This window comes from Nannizzia gypsea, genomic scaffold (genome assembly GCF_000150975.2).
Source record: "Nannizzia gypsea CBS 118893 supercont1.1 genomic scaffold, whole genome shotgun sequence".
In the NCBI taxonomy this organism is placed as follows: Eukaryota; Fungi; Ascomycota; class Eurotiomycetes; order Onygenales; family Arthrodermataceae; genus Nannizzia; species Nannizzia gypsea.
Genome location: NW_003345201.1, coordinates 2,594,114 through 2,610,498, shown reverse-complemented (window position 1 = coordinate 2,610,498; position 16,385 = coordinate 2,594,114). Strand labels below are relative to the sequence as shown.

The window sequence follows — 16,385 nt, the reverse complement described above, 5'->3', positions numbered from 1 at the left end:
TCAGGCTTTTTTGTCCCGTGTGGTCCAACAAGTATTGAAAGGGCAATCGCTGGCAGACGAAACCATTAAATATACCAGCATGAGTCGATGTGAGTTATCGGTAGCTCATCACGCGTCAGGCTGGGAAAACTCGGTAGCATCGGGTTCCAATCTTGGAAAGACAGCTGCTCTGAGGAAGAGGGAATACGTTTGGCTCCCAACCAAAGTTGTGCTAGTTAACTGATAATCTGTTGGAGCCAGCGTTTGACCAGGATGTTTGACCTGGCGAGTATGAGGCAGCGTTTCGTCTCGGATAACTATACGAAACGCCGCCGCGGCCACCTCCTGCTCCATTATCGGTGTAGGCACCAGCAGTTCGACGAGCTCATTCCATGTATAGATAAATAGCCGTGAAATGGCTGCCAGTCTAAGATAACCATCATCATCATCCAATTACACACCTATTTCTCTTCATTTCAGTGCTCAGCAAGACGCTGAGGCATTAGTTTGCTGCTCCGTTGTGTCTTTGCGAGGCTTCCATCACGTGACGTTCATCAAGCCTTCGAGATAATCAGAGAACTCAAACCTAGATTACTTAATCGTGCCATAATCATATCACGTGTCAATCACCTGACCCTTGCGGGCCCCAGCCCAGTAATGTAACTAAGGTGGTAGTGAAACGACCAAAAGGAAGGAGTTGACCAAGTAAATTAGCCACACCTCAACGTCGGTTAAAGCAGCTCAACCCGCTTGTCTTCGTCTTGCTTGCGAGTTGAGAAGCAAGTGTTCAGCATGCCTTCTCAGTAGCCGTCCTTTTCTTCCATTTCTTTCTCTCCCTTGTCCCCTTCCGTCTCTGAATTTTATTTTTCGCTCCTGTATTAAACCCGGCTATCTAGACAACTATCCAACCGGGTAAATAGCCAGGGCATTCATACGCCTACTCTACTCCTGTAAAGGGGGAGACCATATGGCACAGTCATGGTTGTGTTTATAGACCATTCGCTCGAAGGTGCTCCCCCATGTGAACCCGCAGGCGGCTTTTTTCACGTACGGGACATTCCACCGCCGTCATTCGCCAAGGATGGCCAATTCATGCCCGCGACATCCTTGCCCCAATTGCGAATTGATGATCCAGCTACGAAAGCCGAAATAGCTGATAAGACAGAGCCCGAAGGGGGTAGAGACCCTTCACGCCTGAACGGTATTATATCTATGGCATTGAGCTGCTACCCGTACGCAAAAAATCACACCTTTTGCTGTTGCTGCTGTTGTTGCCGTTGAATGAAATATACCTATTCCCCTATGTATATTTCTTCTTTATTGAATGTTATGGCACCTGGCAATTTTTGTCCAAGATTATTGTTGACCATCATGATTTACCCATTTCCATGTTCTTCTTTACAGGATAGTGACAATGCTCGCCCGGTCTGTAGACCTAACCACACTACATTCATTGTCGATGACATGCCGTCAAGTCCACTCTACCCTCCTTATCTTTCGAAATCAACTGGTCAAGGAAACTCTGCGCTGTAGGAATGAGATTATCGACAGCATAATAGGCCAGTCTTGCTCAGGGCCATCTAATATAGAATGGGGTGCTTTGCCTACAAGCCGAAATGGCAGTCTGACTTGGGGTAAAGCGGGGCGTTGCGCTAGAGATATGGTTGACAAGTGTCAGCGTTGTGATGAATATGTTTGTAGAGTGCGGCTGCTCTTATTATACCCCCTTTTTTTTCTTCCCTGACACTCGTCATTAACAATCTTGTCTTCCTTGATTAGAATTGTACGGTCAAGCCTCCTTCATTGGCAAACTTGAAAAATCGCTTACGGCGTATTTGCCGTGTCTGCATTGAAGCGCCTTTAAGTGACCACAAAGACGGGCTTTCTGCAATTGGATTAACATCCGGCCTGCATATATGCGCCTGTGATACCAATTCTTGGTATTGTCGTCCTTGTGGACAACATTTGAGGTGTGAAGACGTCACCTACCAACGAGTCTGGTCATGGCGCAGCAGATACAATGAGGTCCTAGGCGGTGGTGATCACTGGGTTGGCTTCGGGGACTGCGGCCAAGGTGTGCAGTGTGGCCTCGAGCAAAGGTGTCTTGCGGCTGAGTACATCGAGGTAGAGGTGGACTGTGAAGCTGGGGACTGGGTTTCAGAATTCTCCCGTTCAGATAATTCCAATGACAGCTCTATCGAGCATCCCCGTCATTCCAGCTCGTTCTCGCATTCGGATGGCCGGGACGATGAGGAACCAGGCTATCTCCGGCAGGAGATCGAGGGAATCGGGGGCGTGGTCAAACAAAAAGTCAAGAAGCGAGTCCGTGTAGGAGCCAGTGTTGAGGAACGTGACGACGACCGCGAAACGGCAACTTATCTGAAACAAGAAACCTCGGGCGCCGTGCGAAGTCGATGCGGGTGGTGCTCTGGGATCGTTCCAAGTAATGTTGAAAAGGAGCATAACTGATTATTACCATAGACAAATCCATATGCTCTAGGCTACTGTATATACCTTGGTTGTCATATCTCATTGACTGTATTGTACTGTCGCACCTAAATAGTCACATGGGCTATGGTATGATCTCCTCTTTACAGCCTTGCAGTCCCTGCAGGCTATGCCGCAGAGATCCATTCTGTCGTAGATACTGTTTCCAACTCTCAGCCTTATCACGCATTCTTTTCACCAGGCCTTCAAGATTCCTATTCCTAAAGGGTAGAGAGAGCTTCAACTTATCTTTGCGTTGCAACTAGAACTCGGAAGTGAAGTGTATGTTTATCGATAATCAATGCTACGATTAATAACATCTACCAGGGCGGACATATCGTCATGACTATCAAAGACGTTGGACCGAAGTTTAGAGTTTTAATGAAACACCACCAGGAACGCTTTGATCACCAATGTATAGCTTAACATCAACGACAGGCTTTCTATCACACTCTCTTACTAATGTCTCATAAGAATTCCTCCCATGCCCATTGGTATTTAGCACAACAATATTCCAAGACATCAATCGGCTACTACGGAGTAAATATTTCTAAGCAGTGTACAGTAGAGGCTGCAAATCCGACTGTACAACGGCCGAAACCACAGCCTTTTCTGCCCCTTGCAGGTTGATGATATGAAACAAGAGGCTGATTATGTACTCTCGATAGAAGGGGAGCAGAATTTTCACAAGGCGTAGAGAGTAAAAGACAGCCCTTGAAAGGGTGTACGCTGTGTTGTTACTAACACGACAGCCAAGCAGGACATTGCCTGGCCTCCACCTTCTATTTGCCTCGATACCCTTGGGGAGGGGGAGAACCTTCCAGATAACAATAGTAATGAAGCAGGTAGGATGGATGCTTGTCAAAAGGACGTACTCCCAGCTGCAGGATCAGCTCGCCACTTCACACTTGAGGGAAAGAACCTGGTTGATAGAGGGAAAAGATAGGTAGCCGAGAGATAATAGGGATAGATAGATATAGGGTCTGTTAATTAATAGAATCACCAGTTCTGCTCCCCGATTCGCTGCAATATTGACGAGATGACAGGCAAGTGAATGGCGGAGGGACATGGGGTAACAGGTATCCGTAAATGCAATGGCCGAGTGAGAGCTTCGTCTTCATACATTCCACAGAAAAAGATGACAGGGAAGAACGCCATTGGAGAAGGACGACAAAACCAACAGTTAAGCCTCCGCATTTCGCGGCTGTGATTGGACGGGAACTTTTATTGCCTAAGATGCCTGTCTGTGTCAACCGCTGATGCATGGCAGGAGAGTGAATCAGCCCTCTCGAAGGCCCTGGCCAGCACAGGGGCAGTCTTGACTCTCTGCGCAAGTATGGTCGGACAAGGGCGATCCTCCTCGAAAGTCGCTTTTTCTCACTTTTGCAAAAAAGGGAGAAGGATGCATTAGTAAAGCAGGCTAATTAGCTATATTTATTAATAGTGCTAATTATGTCGTATTAACCCTGCTTGGCATGCATAGTGTTGGCGTGGCAAGTTACTATTTTTATCGAACTTATAGCACTTATCTAAGCTAGTTATTCTGCACGAATGCTTTTAGCTTAGCGGCTGTTTATTATTAGCAAAGTTATTGAATTTACCCACATTTAATGTCCCAAGTAAACAACAAGAGGGAAGAGCGAACAAGAGGGCTATGTTGGCCGATTGACCGTGTGAGCTTTCCATTCTACTGCGAAACGTAACATTGGCACTAGCTATACTCCATGTTTTGCGCAGCCCTCCTACTCTGGACTTCAAGGATATATACATAAACTGGGCCCGCTCCTGGAGCTCTTGCTGACTCCAACCTGGAGCGCAGGATGGGTACGAGATGTGGATGTGAAGACTCCGAAACATACATGGACGATATATCGGAGTAGAAGACATGCAGCGGGGTGGAGTACAGATCATGCACGGCTAGATTGTCCTGGCTCATAGGTAGGTTATATGGTGTGTGCGGCCTTGGTCTACCCCTCGTCCCCTATAAACATGAAACGTCCTCAATCCTAGAAGCTCGAGGCACATGGCGTAGTAAGCGACGCTGGAGAATGATTAATCGAGGGGGAAACTTAGCCTGGAGGGATAGCGCGTTACGGTAACTCGAGAGTACTCGTCTGTTTAGCCACCATGCCTTCTGGACCGACCATATATTGTCACATAGTTAACAGATGGCTTCAGCATATGTGATGATTGGCCATGGTATATTCCTAATGTTGTACTCTCACATCGCTTTACATTTCCTAAAGATTTTTAACTAGAATAGCTATATGGAGCATGTTTAATAGGAGGTAGCGTATGCAGAGGGTGGTTGGCATGCGGCTGCAGCGGAAGTTCCCTGACAAATAGGGAACATTAAATCGGCTTTCCCCGTGGTTGGTTTATATGTGATAGGTGTGTATCCATACGATGAAGGATTTATAGCCTCTAGATCTAAAAAACTCAAGTCATGCAAGTAAGCAACACATTTGACCGGTGTTAGCCAGGCTCTCGTCATATGATAGCCGAAACCTGTCCATTAGTTAATCAACATGGACTTTGTAATAGGAGCGGTATAGCGGTATGTTAGCGATTGGTGACCGTGAAGTTACATTATACACATAGGTTCTGTGAAAGGAACTCCCCTTCTTGGATATTGCACCAGTTGAAGCCATATAAACTTGACGGTCCGTGTGTGGGTGTTAAGCTAGACATGCCGACAGCGACGTGAGCTATCGGCAATGGGATGCGGAAAGAGGGCGCAAAGTAAGAGAGCACGAAAGTAAGAAAGGTGCATACAGTGTTCTTCCTACGCCTGACTCCCTCGGAAGGGAAGTGAGATCAACTATTCCCTGGTTGATGGGCGCCTAGTGACACAAACCTTGGTTATCTGAGAATGGATGAAACACGGCGACCTGGCGGTTGGGTAGTTAGAAGTTGGGAAGATTTCGTGCGCGAGAGTCAGTGTGAAATTGGTCGCAGATTGTCGGCGGCAAACCTGGAAGATTTTCTGGCTACCCGCTTGCTCGGGATTCTGCAGGTGCCTTAGTCGGCCGCATGTTGTTATTCTTAGTTTCAGGATCCCGAATAACACAACTAAGGTTGTCGGTAGGGCCCAGTGAGCGGGCTAATTAGTCGTCATTTTCTTGTGTTTTGTTTTGTCACTTGGGTTATTTTCGTTCCCGATTTAGGATACAAGGCTGGTCCTCATTGGTAGGCGGGACTGGGCGGGTGCTACGAAGAAGTCGGCGGCGAACCAGCCACTTAAAACGCTGGGTTAAGTGTTGGTTGATCAAGTTTGTGGTGGACGGGAGTGAGCAGGTACCCGGATGTGAAACTTGCCAGCGAGTCAGTCTTTGTCTGCATGAAGCCGGGCGTTTAGACCTGATACAGAGACTACGGAGTACAAGCTCTTCACCTCGATATCTATACGCCATGGCCATATGCCGTGCGGTGAAGATGTAGTTGTGTTGATAAGTTACAGAATGTATCTCTCTGCGGAAATTTGCGGAAGAAATACTTGGTCAGACGTAAGTGTCATTTGGATGAGTAAGCAGCCGGTCTTCTTGTGACTTCATTCTCCAGACGTCAAGTGTCAACAACAACGTCGACGACAACGAGGAGGACAGCAGCTACATCGTCCATCACGATAGATTCTGTTCTTAGAATAGGGACGAAGGTGCAGTTAGCCGCCGACTCTCATGCCCATCACTCAGGGCGCTAAGATGTGTCCTTGCGGGGTGGACTTCGCGCTCCGCCTTCGAAGGCCGCACGACAGCCAGGGAACAGAGTATCGGGGCGCTGCCCTGCATAACTGCTTGCCAGTAAAGAGGCCAGGATAGTTGCTCCAACCGCCAGCGCCTGTGATGAATGTTTCAGGACCGTTTTAGTTCGGTGCGTACACGCTCGCACAGCTGCGACAGGACAAGGAAAAGAAGGGTGGAAGGGGAGAGGGAAGGCAAAAAGGTCGGCGCCAGTATGCATTAACCCCTGACCCCGGCGCCTGCATATTGCCTGGCCATCACAGCGCCAGCAGCCACACTGCCCGCCATCACAGGTTAATTTGTATAATTAGCTTCTATTTTTGATCCACCTTGGCTCATTTGCTCACATTTATTTCTTTTTCAAGCCCTTCTTAACCATCATTTTTCTTTTTTCTGACGCTAAGGTTTTAGATCCGACTGGGGTATTATTTGCAACTTTACCTTGCATCCTGAGAATCGACATCGAACGCAGAGCAGACGCGAAGCCAGAGCAAGACATACCCGTTCTTGCGCACCTCGACTGCATCTGGATATATAATAGGGACCCTCGGGTCTCTTTTATTTAGTTCGTCATGGCTCCTCCAGACTTCAACGGATTCTTCACTCTCCTACAACCATCCCGCCTTGGGTCTCGATCACCACAGCCGCTGCCATCCTCAAACTCCCTACATCTTAAATGCTTGACATCGCTTCGCCGTCGATTCTCTTCTAGTTCGATATCTCATACTTTTGAACGATGGGCTCTCCAGTGCCAGCAGCTATTATGGATTCCACCTTGCCGTGGTCCAGCCCTTATATCGAAGCAGTCCCGTGCTCAGTTCCCACCTTGACGCCGCTCACGATGCCACTCACGCCATACACTCCTCTACTGACTCCAACAATGGTGTCTCCGGTTGACAGCACTCCCATCATTGGTTTCTGCTCGCCAAATCTCAACGTGCACCGCCCTACCCCCATGAAGCTTTATCGAAGCCACTCCGAGGGGACTGTTGGCATGCCCTCCACCATCACTACTCGCAAATGCGCCCCCAAATCTCAGCGCCGAGACACTGTCAATGTCAGCATGCCTGTTACATACACCCCTGCTACCCACCGTATTAGCAAAGCGAAGAAGGGCAAGCGAGTTCATGCCTGCCAGTTTCCTGGTTGTTCAAAGGTAAGGCGCAAAATATGGCAGGACATTTCCTTCCTCCCTCTTTCTCAGCCTTTCCTTATTAATTTTTTTCTTTTTCTTTCTTTTCAGGTGTTCACAAGAGCCGAACATAGACGGTATATATCTCTCGCCCCATTTAGAGTACACATACGGTACCTACACGCAAACCAATCAAGAACTTCATACTAAGATTCCTTGTCTTTATAGCCGGCATGAGTTGAACCATAACCCACAGGCGACTTTCGTCTGTACGATTAACGGATGCGGAAAGGGCTTCCACCGCTCTGATCTTCTGTCGCGTCACATGGAGAAACAGTACGATCTCACCCAAGGCTGCAAATGAAGAGGAAGAAGCTAACACCAGCCCGGCACAGTGAACAAGATACTCTATCTACCAAGCCAACCATTGGCCACAAGAGACGAATTAGCCAAATTTCCGACGCTTCCGATGCAATGCCAATGTCTTCTCCTTGTATCCCACTGCCTCATTCCGTCCCAAACTCCGCTCAAATCGCCCCAATCACCCCCGAATTGCACTCACTTCACGCCGCGCATTCACCATACGTGAACACCCAGCTTCTTTCACCACCGTACTGGACCAGCTTCAGAAGGGCATCGGACCCATCTATTGGATACTCCAGTGTCCCATATTCTGCGGGCGACGAGTCAAGTCTCTTCTCTTCTCCAGAGTGTTCCCGATCCCCATCCTCCGATAGCAGCCATGGGGCCCATTTCCCGTTCAGCACATCGCACATTACAGGAATAGGTATCTTTCATGAGCCCATGGTAGATCCGACTATTATGGGAACTCCATTACCCTACGACTCAAATTTTGGTGGCTTTCAAGCGGTCGACTCCACAATAATACAGTCCTCACCACTGGTTACTCTCCCAGGTAATGCTGATAACACACGCACAGTATGTGACGACTCTTTCTTTTTACGCTTAAAATGAAATAATTGTTTATAGAATCGACTAACAAGCCTGCAGTGCAATCTTTCCATGACCTGGACTGACACACCTAGCTATCCTTGCGATTTAAGCTTACTCCCACCATCGGAATCCATTCAGCCAATAGCCGATTGGGCATAGTCAATTTCACTTGCCGGAGCTTCACTCTATATTCTTCGATTTCTCTTTTAACTCTACTCCACGATACCCAACCGGCTCTTTTATTAGCCAGGTCAACCTTCTTCTAACCGCGCCGAAATGACCGAATCACAGTATACTGTTCGCGCAAACCCTATTACTTTGTTTTTAGTTTCTATTCAAGCCTTGGGACACGGATTACCTCAACCTCTTCTCTCTGGCCCTGCCCTGGTCGACCTTACCACACAGAGTATGTTGTCCAATACATCCCGATGAATTAACGGGCATATTTTTATCGCACATTTTCAGCTCATTGCATGGGCCGTCTTGGACAATGGTCAAGTGCACCTGTTTCTTCTTCATTGCCAAGGGTTAGGGAGTTCAAATTTTTTGTATTGTTTTTTTCTTCTTATTATTTTTCGATTTCTGTCCATTTACTTCGATGCACCTTGCTTTGACTTTGGTTCTGGGGTTGGCTTGTTGATTTTATGCCTTTTTTACATCTTCTTTTTACCCCTTTTACACTTCTTTTCTACCATTCATTTTTTACGCCTTTAACGACTTCTCTTCATGAACATATATTAAATTCTTTTGGTTTTGGATGTCCTTGGCTATTTTTGATTGGCATCTTCGGGTCTTGTATACGTTCTACATTCTATTTCCGTTCTATGCATATATAGAGGAGCTACTTTTTTTGCCTTCTGTTTTTTACCTTATATTCAATGGAGCGCCATATCTATGGAGTTACACGACGACATACGATATTTGAAGGAATTTTGCTTAGGTTACTACTTGACTTTCCTGGGTTATGACTTGTATACATTTTTGAGCATCTCTAAGAACGTTTAACCTGCTTCATTTGGTTATGATTTTTTAGTAATTAATTGTTGCTAATTTTATCACAGAGCTAACAGTAACTTAACTTAGTTAAGTTAGTTAGTTAAACGTAAATATGTCTTGGCAGAATATCAACCGCTAACCAGAATATCCCTTGTTTGATGCAAGGCTCAGCAGGTCCGTCATCTGCCCTTTCCTTGCCGCAGCCCTGGTGAATTTTGTATTTTGTAAATACATACACACCTGCAGCCCACATCCTACAGCCTAAATTTGAGCGGGCTACACTACATGTTTTGCAAATCATTGGATGGAACAATTTTATCTCATTAATTATCTATCCAAACTAGACTCCGAAAGAACCGGCAGGCAGGCCCAACTGCAATGGTCTTACCACACAGTATATGGAACATAAGGAGCAACTAACGGCTAAGCAATAAATTTGGGTTGAACCGCTAAAGCCATTTCCCGTTCTTATCTTTGGAAGGCGTTCAAACAGTGCCTAGTCTTCATATAAAGGCCTATCAAGCATCGTGCGGGGAAATGATACAGGGAACCATAACTACAGCAAGGATAAAACCCACGCCGGTCCGAATGACTTTGAAGAAGAAGGACATATAATTGACAGCAACCGTTATCAGCGAAACATGGTTCCACGCTGTATGATTGGGCAGGTTGAAAACCGAACCTGGTCCATGGATAGAAATAGAATAATATCAGAATCCATCGTTTTCCCTGATCACCTCCCAAATGTCAGACCATTGGGCTGGTTCTGTGCGACAGCCCTAGGATATCCAGCCAATTCCATGTGTTTTGACTCGCCCCAAATATCAACACACTCGAGCGCTGCTTTTCTTTTGGGCTGAAACAATGCTATGGCAACCAACCACTCCAAATGTCACAACCGATTTCCAAAAACGGCTTGAGGATACAGAAAGTCATGGCGACATAGATACTAAGATTTGCGGCCCGCAGATGCATTAAGCTAGCATCTTCCAACTGTGGCCAGAAGACGAAGATCATATTCGATTTCAATAACTGTTTCACCTAGCTACTGCAAGGGAAATCCAAGATCGTGAAATTGCCTTTATGACAGCAAATAAGCCGATGCGATGCCTTCCAACCAGAGTCCGAGGCATCAATGTAAATCTCGTCAACCATGTACCTGCACGTACGTACCCATGCAAACTCGTCGAGGCCGTTACCCCTTACCCTGTGAGACACTCGCCCAGCCTTGCATCGTCCCTTGAGGGAATAAAGTATTCGGAGGGATTCAAGAATCGACTGAAGTAAATAAATAGATAAAATAAAAAGGCGATCATTATACAATTATCTCAATATCTATATCAAACAGGCTAGCCAGGAAAAACGGTCTACTTGAACTGCTCCTCAGTAACGCCCTTACCCATGGCACTCGTACTGCTGATGCCACCCGTAACCATCTTTAGTAATTCATCCACGTAATTTGCACCACTCCATTTCTGGTGGGTGACGACGTCGACCTTGTTTTCCATCTCCGGCTCCTGGACCATCTCTCCGTATGCACGCATCCCTTGCTTAGCGTATGCCTTGGCAAACTGGTCTGATATCAAGGCAGTAGTGTGCAGACCAGCAAGGGTGATGAACTGCCAGCTGTAGCCAAGCTCTCCCAGGCGACGGATATAAGTCTCTTGCTCATCACGGGGCATAGCTGTCTTCCAGTTGAAGGAAGGCGACAGGTTATATGCCAGTTTCTGTTCGGGCCAGACGGCATGTACACCTTCAGCGAACTCTTTGGCTTGTGCGTAATCGGGAAGCTTGCTCTCCATCCAGATGAGATCGGCAAATGGACCGTATGCAATGGCGCGGTTAACGGCACACTCGCATCCGCCTTGATATCTGTAAAACCCTTCCCTAGTTCGTGGCGAATCCCAGTTCCAGTAGATGTCAGATCCAGTCAACTGTTTGGCGATAGCACGGGCTTCCGAGTTGCTCTTTCCCTTGATATCAGCAAGGAACTTGTCGATAACAGCCTTCTTGTTGGAGATGGAGGCAGTAGCATTTATCTGGTCAATGGCTGCGTCCTGGAAGCGTTTCAACCCGGCCTTGTTGGTCCACTCGTCTTCGATCTTTTGAAGTTCGGCACCATTCTTGCCTGCCTGCTCTGCAGCTACCATTAGATCATTAAGAGGCTCAATATTAGAGTTGATGGACCCAACAATGAAAGCATGATCCCGGGGGTCAATAGTGCTAGTTATTAGGGTTGCAGCTTCAGAGTCAGTTCGTGCAATAGCAAGGAGATCGGTTCCTACAATCCACATTAGAAAATGAATTTAGATGAACGTGACTCGAGACAAAATTTTTAATTCAGTAACTTACCCATAATATCAGCTTGAGCTCGGATGGCTACAAGTCGGTTGATATGCTCACTGATTGGGACAAGGACCTTTCCTGCCATGTGTCCACACTTCTTTGTGCCAGGTGCTTGGTCCTCAATGTGAATCCCAGCAGCTCCACGCTCAATGAATAGCTTTGTAAGTTTCATGACAGCGGTCAGGCCACCATGACCAGTGTCTGCGTCTGCGATAATTGGACGGAGATAATCAATGTTTGGCAGGCTGTCGCGCTGTTCCTTGGGAGCGCGGAGACGTTCCTCTCTCTGTTTTCTATCATGAAACAGCTGAGCTAGGAAAAGCTGGTTGACCTTGTTTGGCACAGTGTTCTGTTTTTGAAAAAAGAATAGCGTATGATAAGCCCATGCCTTTGTACCTTGACACCTGGAACTGCACTCACCATTGGGTAGTCAGCAAGATCTGGGGAAGGCTCATCAGTTGATGAAGCAGTTGATGAACTCTGCCAACCGGAAACATAGACGGTATCTAGATACTTCACCATCTGGGTGAGCATGGTTGGTTCTAGGCAACCATAAGTGAAACTAGCATCTTTGTTCTTCGTGAGGTATAAAAGTTAGCAGGGCTGACCAGGAGATATAAGCAGGAGTCTTTTACCTCAAATCTACCCTCCAGGATCTTCCATAGCTTTTTGCTCAATGCATTTGATGGGTAATCAATCGTCAAGGTACCTCTTTTGGCAACAATTTGCTCTGCAGTGAATGGGCGTTTGGTGTATCGCCATCTTGAGTCTTTCCACCAGTTCTTGACTTGCTCGACGTCCTTCAGGAACTTCTGTTCCTCTTGTTCAACGTATGACATGTTGGAAGATTATTGATAAAACCACACAAATCCTTTGCCAGGGAAACCGAGGGATAGGTTCAGTAGCAGAGATAAGTTTTCTGAATGGCTATACTATGAGTATAGTGGTACATGAGCCCCGGGAATTGATTCTGAGTCAAAAAATAGGAAAAAAAGGTCAAGGTGACCTGGGTGGGCGCAATGATTTATTTTATCTCCATTTTCCTTGTGAGTCAATCAAGGAAAGGCCTCAAGGCGTCTCCAGTTGTTGGCATTGATCCATTTCCACCGAGGCATAAACGTCAGAGAAGGTTCGACGCCTTCCCATCAACAACGGCCAGGGTCCGAAACGCATAGGCAGCGTTGGAGCTAAGGGGCAAGAGTCGAACTGGCCCACTCGGCGATTAAGAGCAGTAGAAAGTCCAGACTTCTCGTAGAATATCCATATTTCTTGTGCGCCATCGGGAGTTAAAAAACATGTGCGGATATAGGCTGCCGAATTTTGATATCGGGGAACATTTCAGCCGGTTCACCTGGTGAAAAACGGTCTGCAGGCCTCTGGGTAATAGATACATATCACTGACACCAATCGTGTAGCATTGGATGAGCGTCGAGCTCTGAATATGCTATCAAAAGACTTGGAACCAAAGGGGATGACGTTCAATGAGTTCGCATGTGAGTTCGGCCAGCATCCGAGCAGCCAATCAACGTGCGCTACTCACATGAAAGGCGCGTCACCTGACCTATGGAAAATCCCCGGCGGAAGCTGGCCGTAAGTATCTGGAGGAAGACAAGAGACGAGGCGGATCTGATAAGATGGGCTGGAGAAGATACGGTAACTTAGGTACCTAGGCAATGCCTCGGCTAGTGTGTTGGTGGCTATGGTGCGTGCAAGCAGCTGGTAGTTCGTCGGTCGCGGGTATCTTCCGTTTGACCTCATGAGCTGGTGTTTAGATGCGTCTAACTTGTTAGTTCATGCTCAGATATAGGTCACTTGGCTCTAAGAGATTTTAAGGCTACGGAAGGGACGAAGTAGTTGGGGAATTCATGCAAAAAAGTAGTGTCCCAAAATACAAATACGAAATGATGAAACCATTTTCCAGGATAAAAAAGAGCGGAATTCATGCTGAGTATTCAACTTCTCGGCTCTTGATATAACCATCCTTATCAGTCCGCATAACAAGAGAGCCGGAAGAGTAAGACCTGAGATAGAAAAGTAACAAACGCAGATTTCCATCTGGCGTTCCAAACCGATGGGATGATATCCCTAGAACTCCACAGCATTGGTCGCATCCTTGAATGTTTGATAAGGAGTGCATGCGCCCAAAGCCCGTCTCATATGGGCATTCAAAAATTGAAGCCCATACACGTAGCTCGCATTGACCCATCCGAACCTATAAGAAGATGCTTGTTAGACATATTACTTGACACTCTGTATCTTTCATTGGATGCTGTTACTTACCCTTCCCTTGATACGCCTTTGAAATCAATGCCTTGGTTTCCGTACTCTGCATCGACTTTGTGAGGGTCGATAGGACGAGTAACGTCATACTTTTCAACGACAGTGCCGTTGAAGTCGACAAAGGCCTTTGTAACCATAAACAACCATTTATATGCCAACTCTTCCGCTTCTTCTTGGTAGCCGTACCGCATGAGCCCGGTCCATGCGAGTATTTGCTGTGGTGCCCATCCGTAGGGGTAGTCCCATTGACGATTTGGTCGATCGAGACCAATTTTACCCCGGGATTCCTCTGTGCCCGATACAAGGCCACCATAGGCTTGAAACTTTGGCAAAGCCTTGCTAACAAGGAGAGCCGCTTGCCGTGGGTTCGCGACACCTGCCCACATTGACCAAAACGTCGTGGCACTCTCGTAGCTGGTGGCATGTTCTTTGACGGTGTCATAGTCGAAGTACATCCCCTTTTCCTCATTCCACAGGTACTTATCAATTGCTGCCCTTCTCCTCCTTGCACGGCGATCCCATAAAGATGAGCTTTCAAACTCCCTGGATTCCGTTTCAGGGGTTCGGAATTCGGGGGGGATGTATAGTTTGTCCTTGAAATGCTCACGTAGAACACGGGCGATATCCATTTCATACTTGTATAGCAGGCAGTTCAAGTCAATTGTTGCAAGGTTGGCGCACACCTTTTCAAGTCGGTAGGATGTGTCGTGGCCCGACTCTCTTACCGCTCGGTCATGCAAAAAATATTCGTCTAGTTCGGCGCACTTTATTTCACCGCTATTGTATCCTTCGACAAACTGATCAAATGTAACTCCGTGTTTCTTCGCATAGGGTAAAAGTATGTGATAAAAATGGGTTGGCTCTGTCTCAGGCGGGACCCCAATGCCGGAGGGTCGGTACCTGGATAATCCAGTCTTCGGGTCAAGTCGTGGTTCGGACACCCAAACACTGTGATATTCCTTAATGGCTGCCAAGATCGCTTCCTTGAGAAAGTCCATTGCCCCTGGCTGTGATTTAATTCGATCGTACACCCTTAGTGCCATATCAGTCAAAAACGGAGGCTGAGACCGACACAGGTAATATGACCGGTTGGCGTTTAAGATTTTCCCATAATGTTTGATACAAAAGCAAAAGTTCACGACCATGTCTCTCGCTAGTTCGACATGCTCTGTCACCAATAAACCGAGGGATTCCATATAGCTATCCCAGCCGTACAGTTCATTGAAGCGGCCACCGGGGACAACATACGGTACCCCTCGAAGGTCTTTCTCTCCCGTATCCGGATCCACGTATTCTTCCATGGCCAGTGCTAATAATCCAGGCTTACTGTTCAGGTCTCTCACGTATTCAGGGCTGATGTCTCCAGTTGGGAGGAGTTGGACGTCCAGCCGCAGCTCGGGTTGGGATTCCGCAATTTTTTTATAGTATTCATACTGCTCAGGAGCGCCGGCTGGCACGTAAATGCGTGGCCTCGGGTCACTCGTCCAATCCTTGGGATCTCTCCCTACGATTTCGATATTAGAACCGTCGATTCGGCGGGTCAAAGCCTTCCAGAACGAGTTTTGGATTAAGCGTGACAGTCGGTTCACAGGGTTCTCATTCAGACGCTGTTCATCAAGGACTATTTGCTTTCTTCCATAGTCTTTTGCTATCGTAAGTTCTTGAAGCAAGTTGGAGAGCATGTAGGTTCCCCTTAGATCGGACTTCCTAAAACCGGAGGATGCCGCTGTGCCAACGTGGAGAACCTTGGGGCCAGCGTCCTCGATGGTAATCTGCATATTGTTATCTGTATCTTCCCTGTCAAGGAGGGCTTGTAGAGTCGGTTCGACATCGATAAGGAATTTCCGCGAATATGAATGTTCGTCTGGTTGAGGTGTGGACATAATCAGTGTTCTGGCCACGGAACGATATCTAACAGTTATCAGCTTACCATGGCTACCCCTACGAGCAACCAAGTGCTCTAGATCTTCGGCATTAAATCTTTTCAAGGTCTGGTCATCATATGTTCGTTAGCCACTGCTCTTTGTATCTGCGATACAAAAGGGAGTATAACTTACCGAAGACAACGCTCTCCTGCGAATAGCCTTTTTAACTCCTTGCTTCTCGCCATAATAGATATCAGGATGGGAGAAAGGGTCGACACCATCAGAGGAATGCCGTTTATGTTGCCCGCCTGACGTACTCATTATCCAGTATAGGTTTTTTGGTGGTAGTTGAAAGAAGAATGAGATTCGATCCCGTAGCACTAATAGCACTTAGTTAAGACGTCAAGCCCCAAGTTCTGCCAAGATGGACTAGTTGGCTATGACGATGAGATGCAGCGCTCCAACCCGACCTATCCTCTCATTTCTATCAGCCCGTTCAACACAACGTTGTGACAAAGGCGTATGCACGTATCCACGACACGACTCCAGATATCAACACGATCCTTCACACCGTCAAATCCTACCAACTTGGTTATGACGCTCAAG

General features: G+C 47.1%; 4 protein-coding genes across 4 annotated transcripts; 2 read left to right on the top strand and 2 right to left on the bottom strand.

Annotated features, from left to right (window-relative positions):
- Positions 1-957: 957 nt before the first annotated feature.
- MGYG_00965 (hypothetical protein) lies at positions 958-2,448 on the top strand (the record flags this gene model as incomplete). Its single annotated transcript, XM_003176832.1, has 3 exons — positions 958-1,211; positions 1,384-1,681; positions 1,759-2,448. The coding sequence occupies 3 exons, from the start codon at positions 958-960 to the stop codon at positions 2,446-2,448; spliced, it is 1,242 nt and encodes a 413-aa protein (XP_003176880.1).
- Positions 2,449-6,942: 4,494 nt separating this feature from the next.
- Positions 6,943-8,313, top strand: MGYG_00964 (hypothetical protein; the record flags this gene model as incomplete). Its single annotated transcript, XM_003176831.1, has 2 exons — positions 6,943-7,362; positions 7,759-8,313. 2 exons carry the CDS (start codon positions 6,943-6,945, stop codon positions 8,311-8,313), a joined length of 975 nt encoding a protein of 324 aa, XP_003176879.1.
- A 2,342-nt stretch (positions 8,314-10,655) lies between these two features.
- MGYG_00963 (isocitrate lyase) lies at positions 10,656-12,473 on the bottom strand (the record flags this gene model as incomplete). The annotated part of the gene is made up of 4 exons (XM_003176830.1): positions 10,656-11,569; positions 11,641-11,983; positions 12,055-12,210; positions 12,270-12,473. 4 exons carry the CDS (start codon positions 12,471-12,473, stop codon positions 10,656-10,658), a joined length of 1,617 nt encoding a protein of 538 aa, XP_003176878.1.
- Positions 12,474-13,719: 1,246 nt separating this feature from the next.
- MGYG_00962 (neutral trehalase) lies at positions 13,720-16,100 on the bottom strand (the record flags this gene model as incomplete). Its single annotated transcript, XM_003176829.1, has 4 exons — positions 13,720-13,846; positions 13,915-15,778; positions 15,845-15,905; positions 15,972-16,100. The coding sequence occupies 4 exons, from the start codon at positions 16,098-16,100 to the stop codon at positions 13,720-13,722; spliced, it is 2,181 nt and encodes a 726-aa protein (XP_003176877.1).
- Positions 16,101-16,385: the final 285 nt, after the last annotated feature.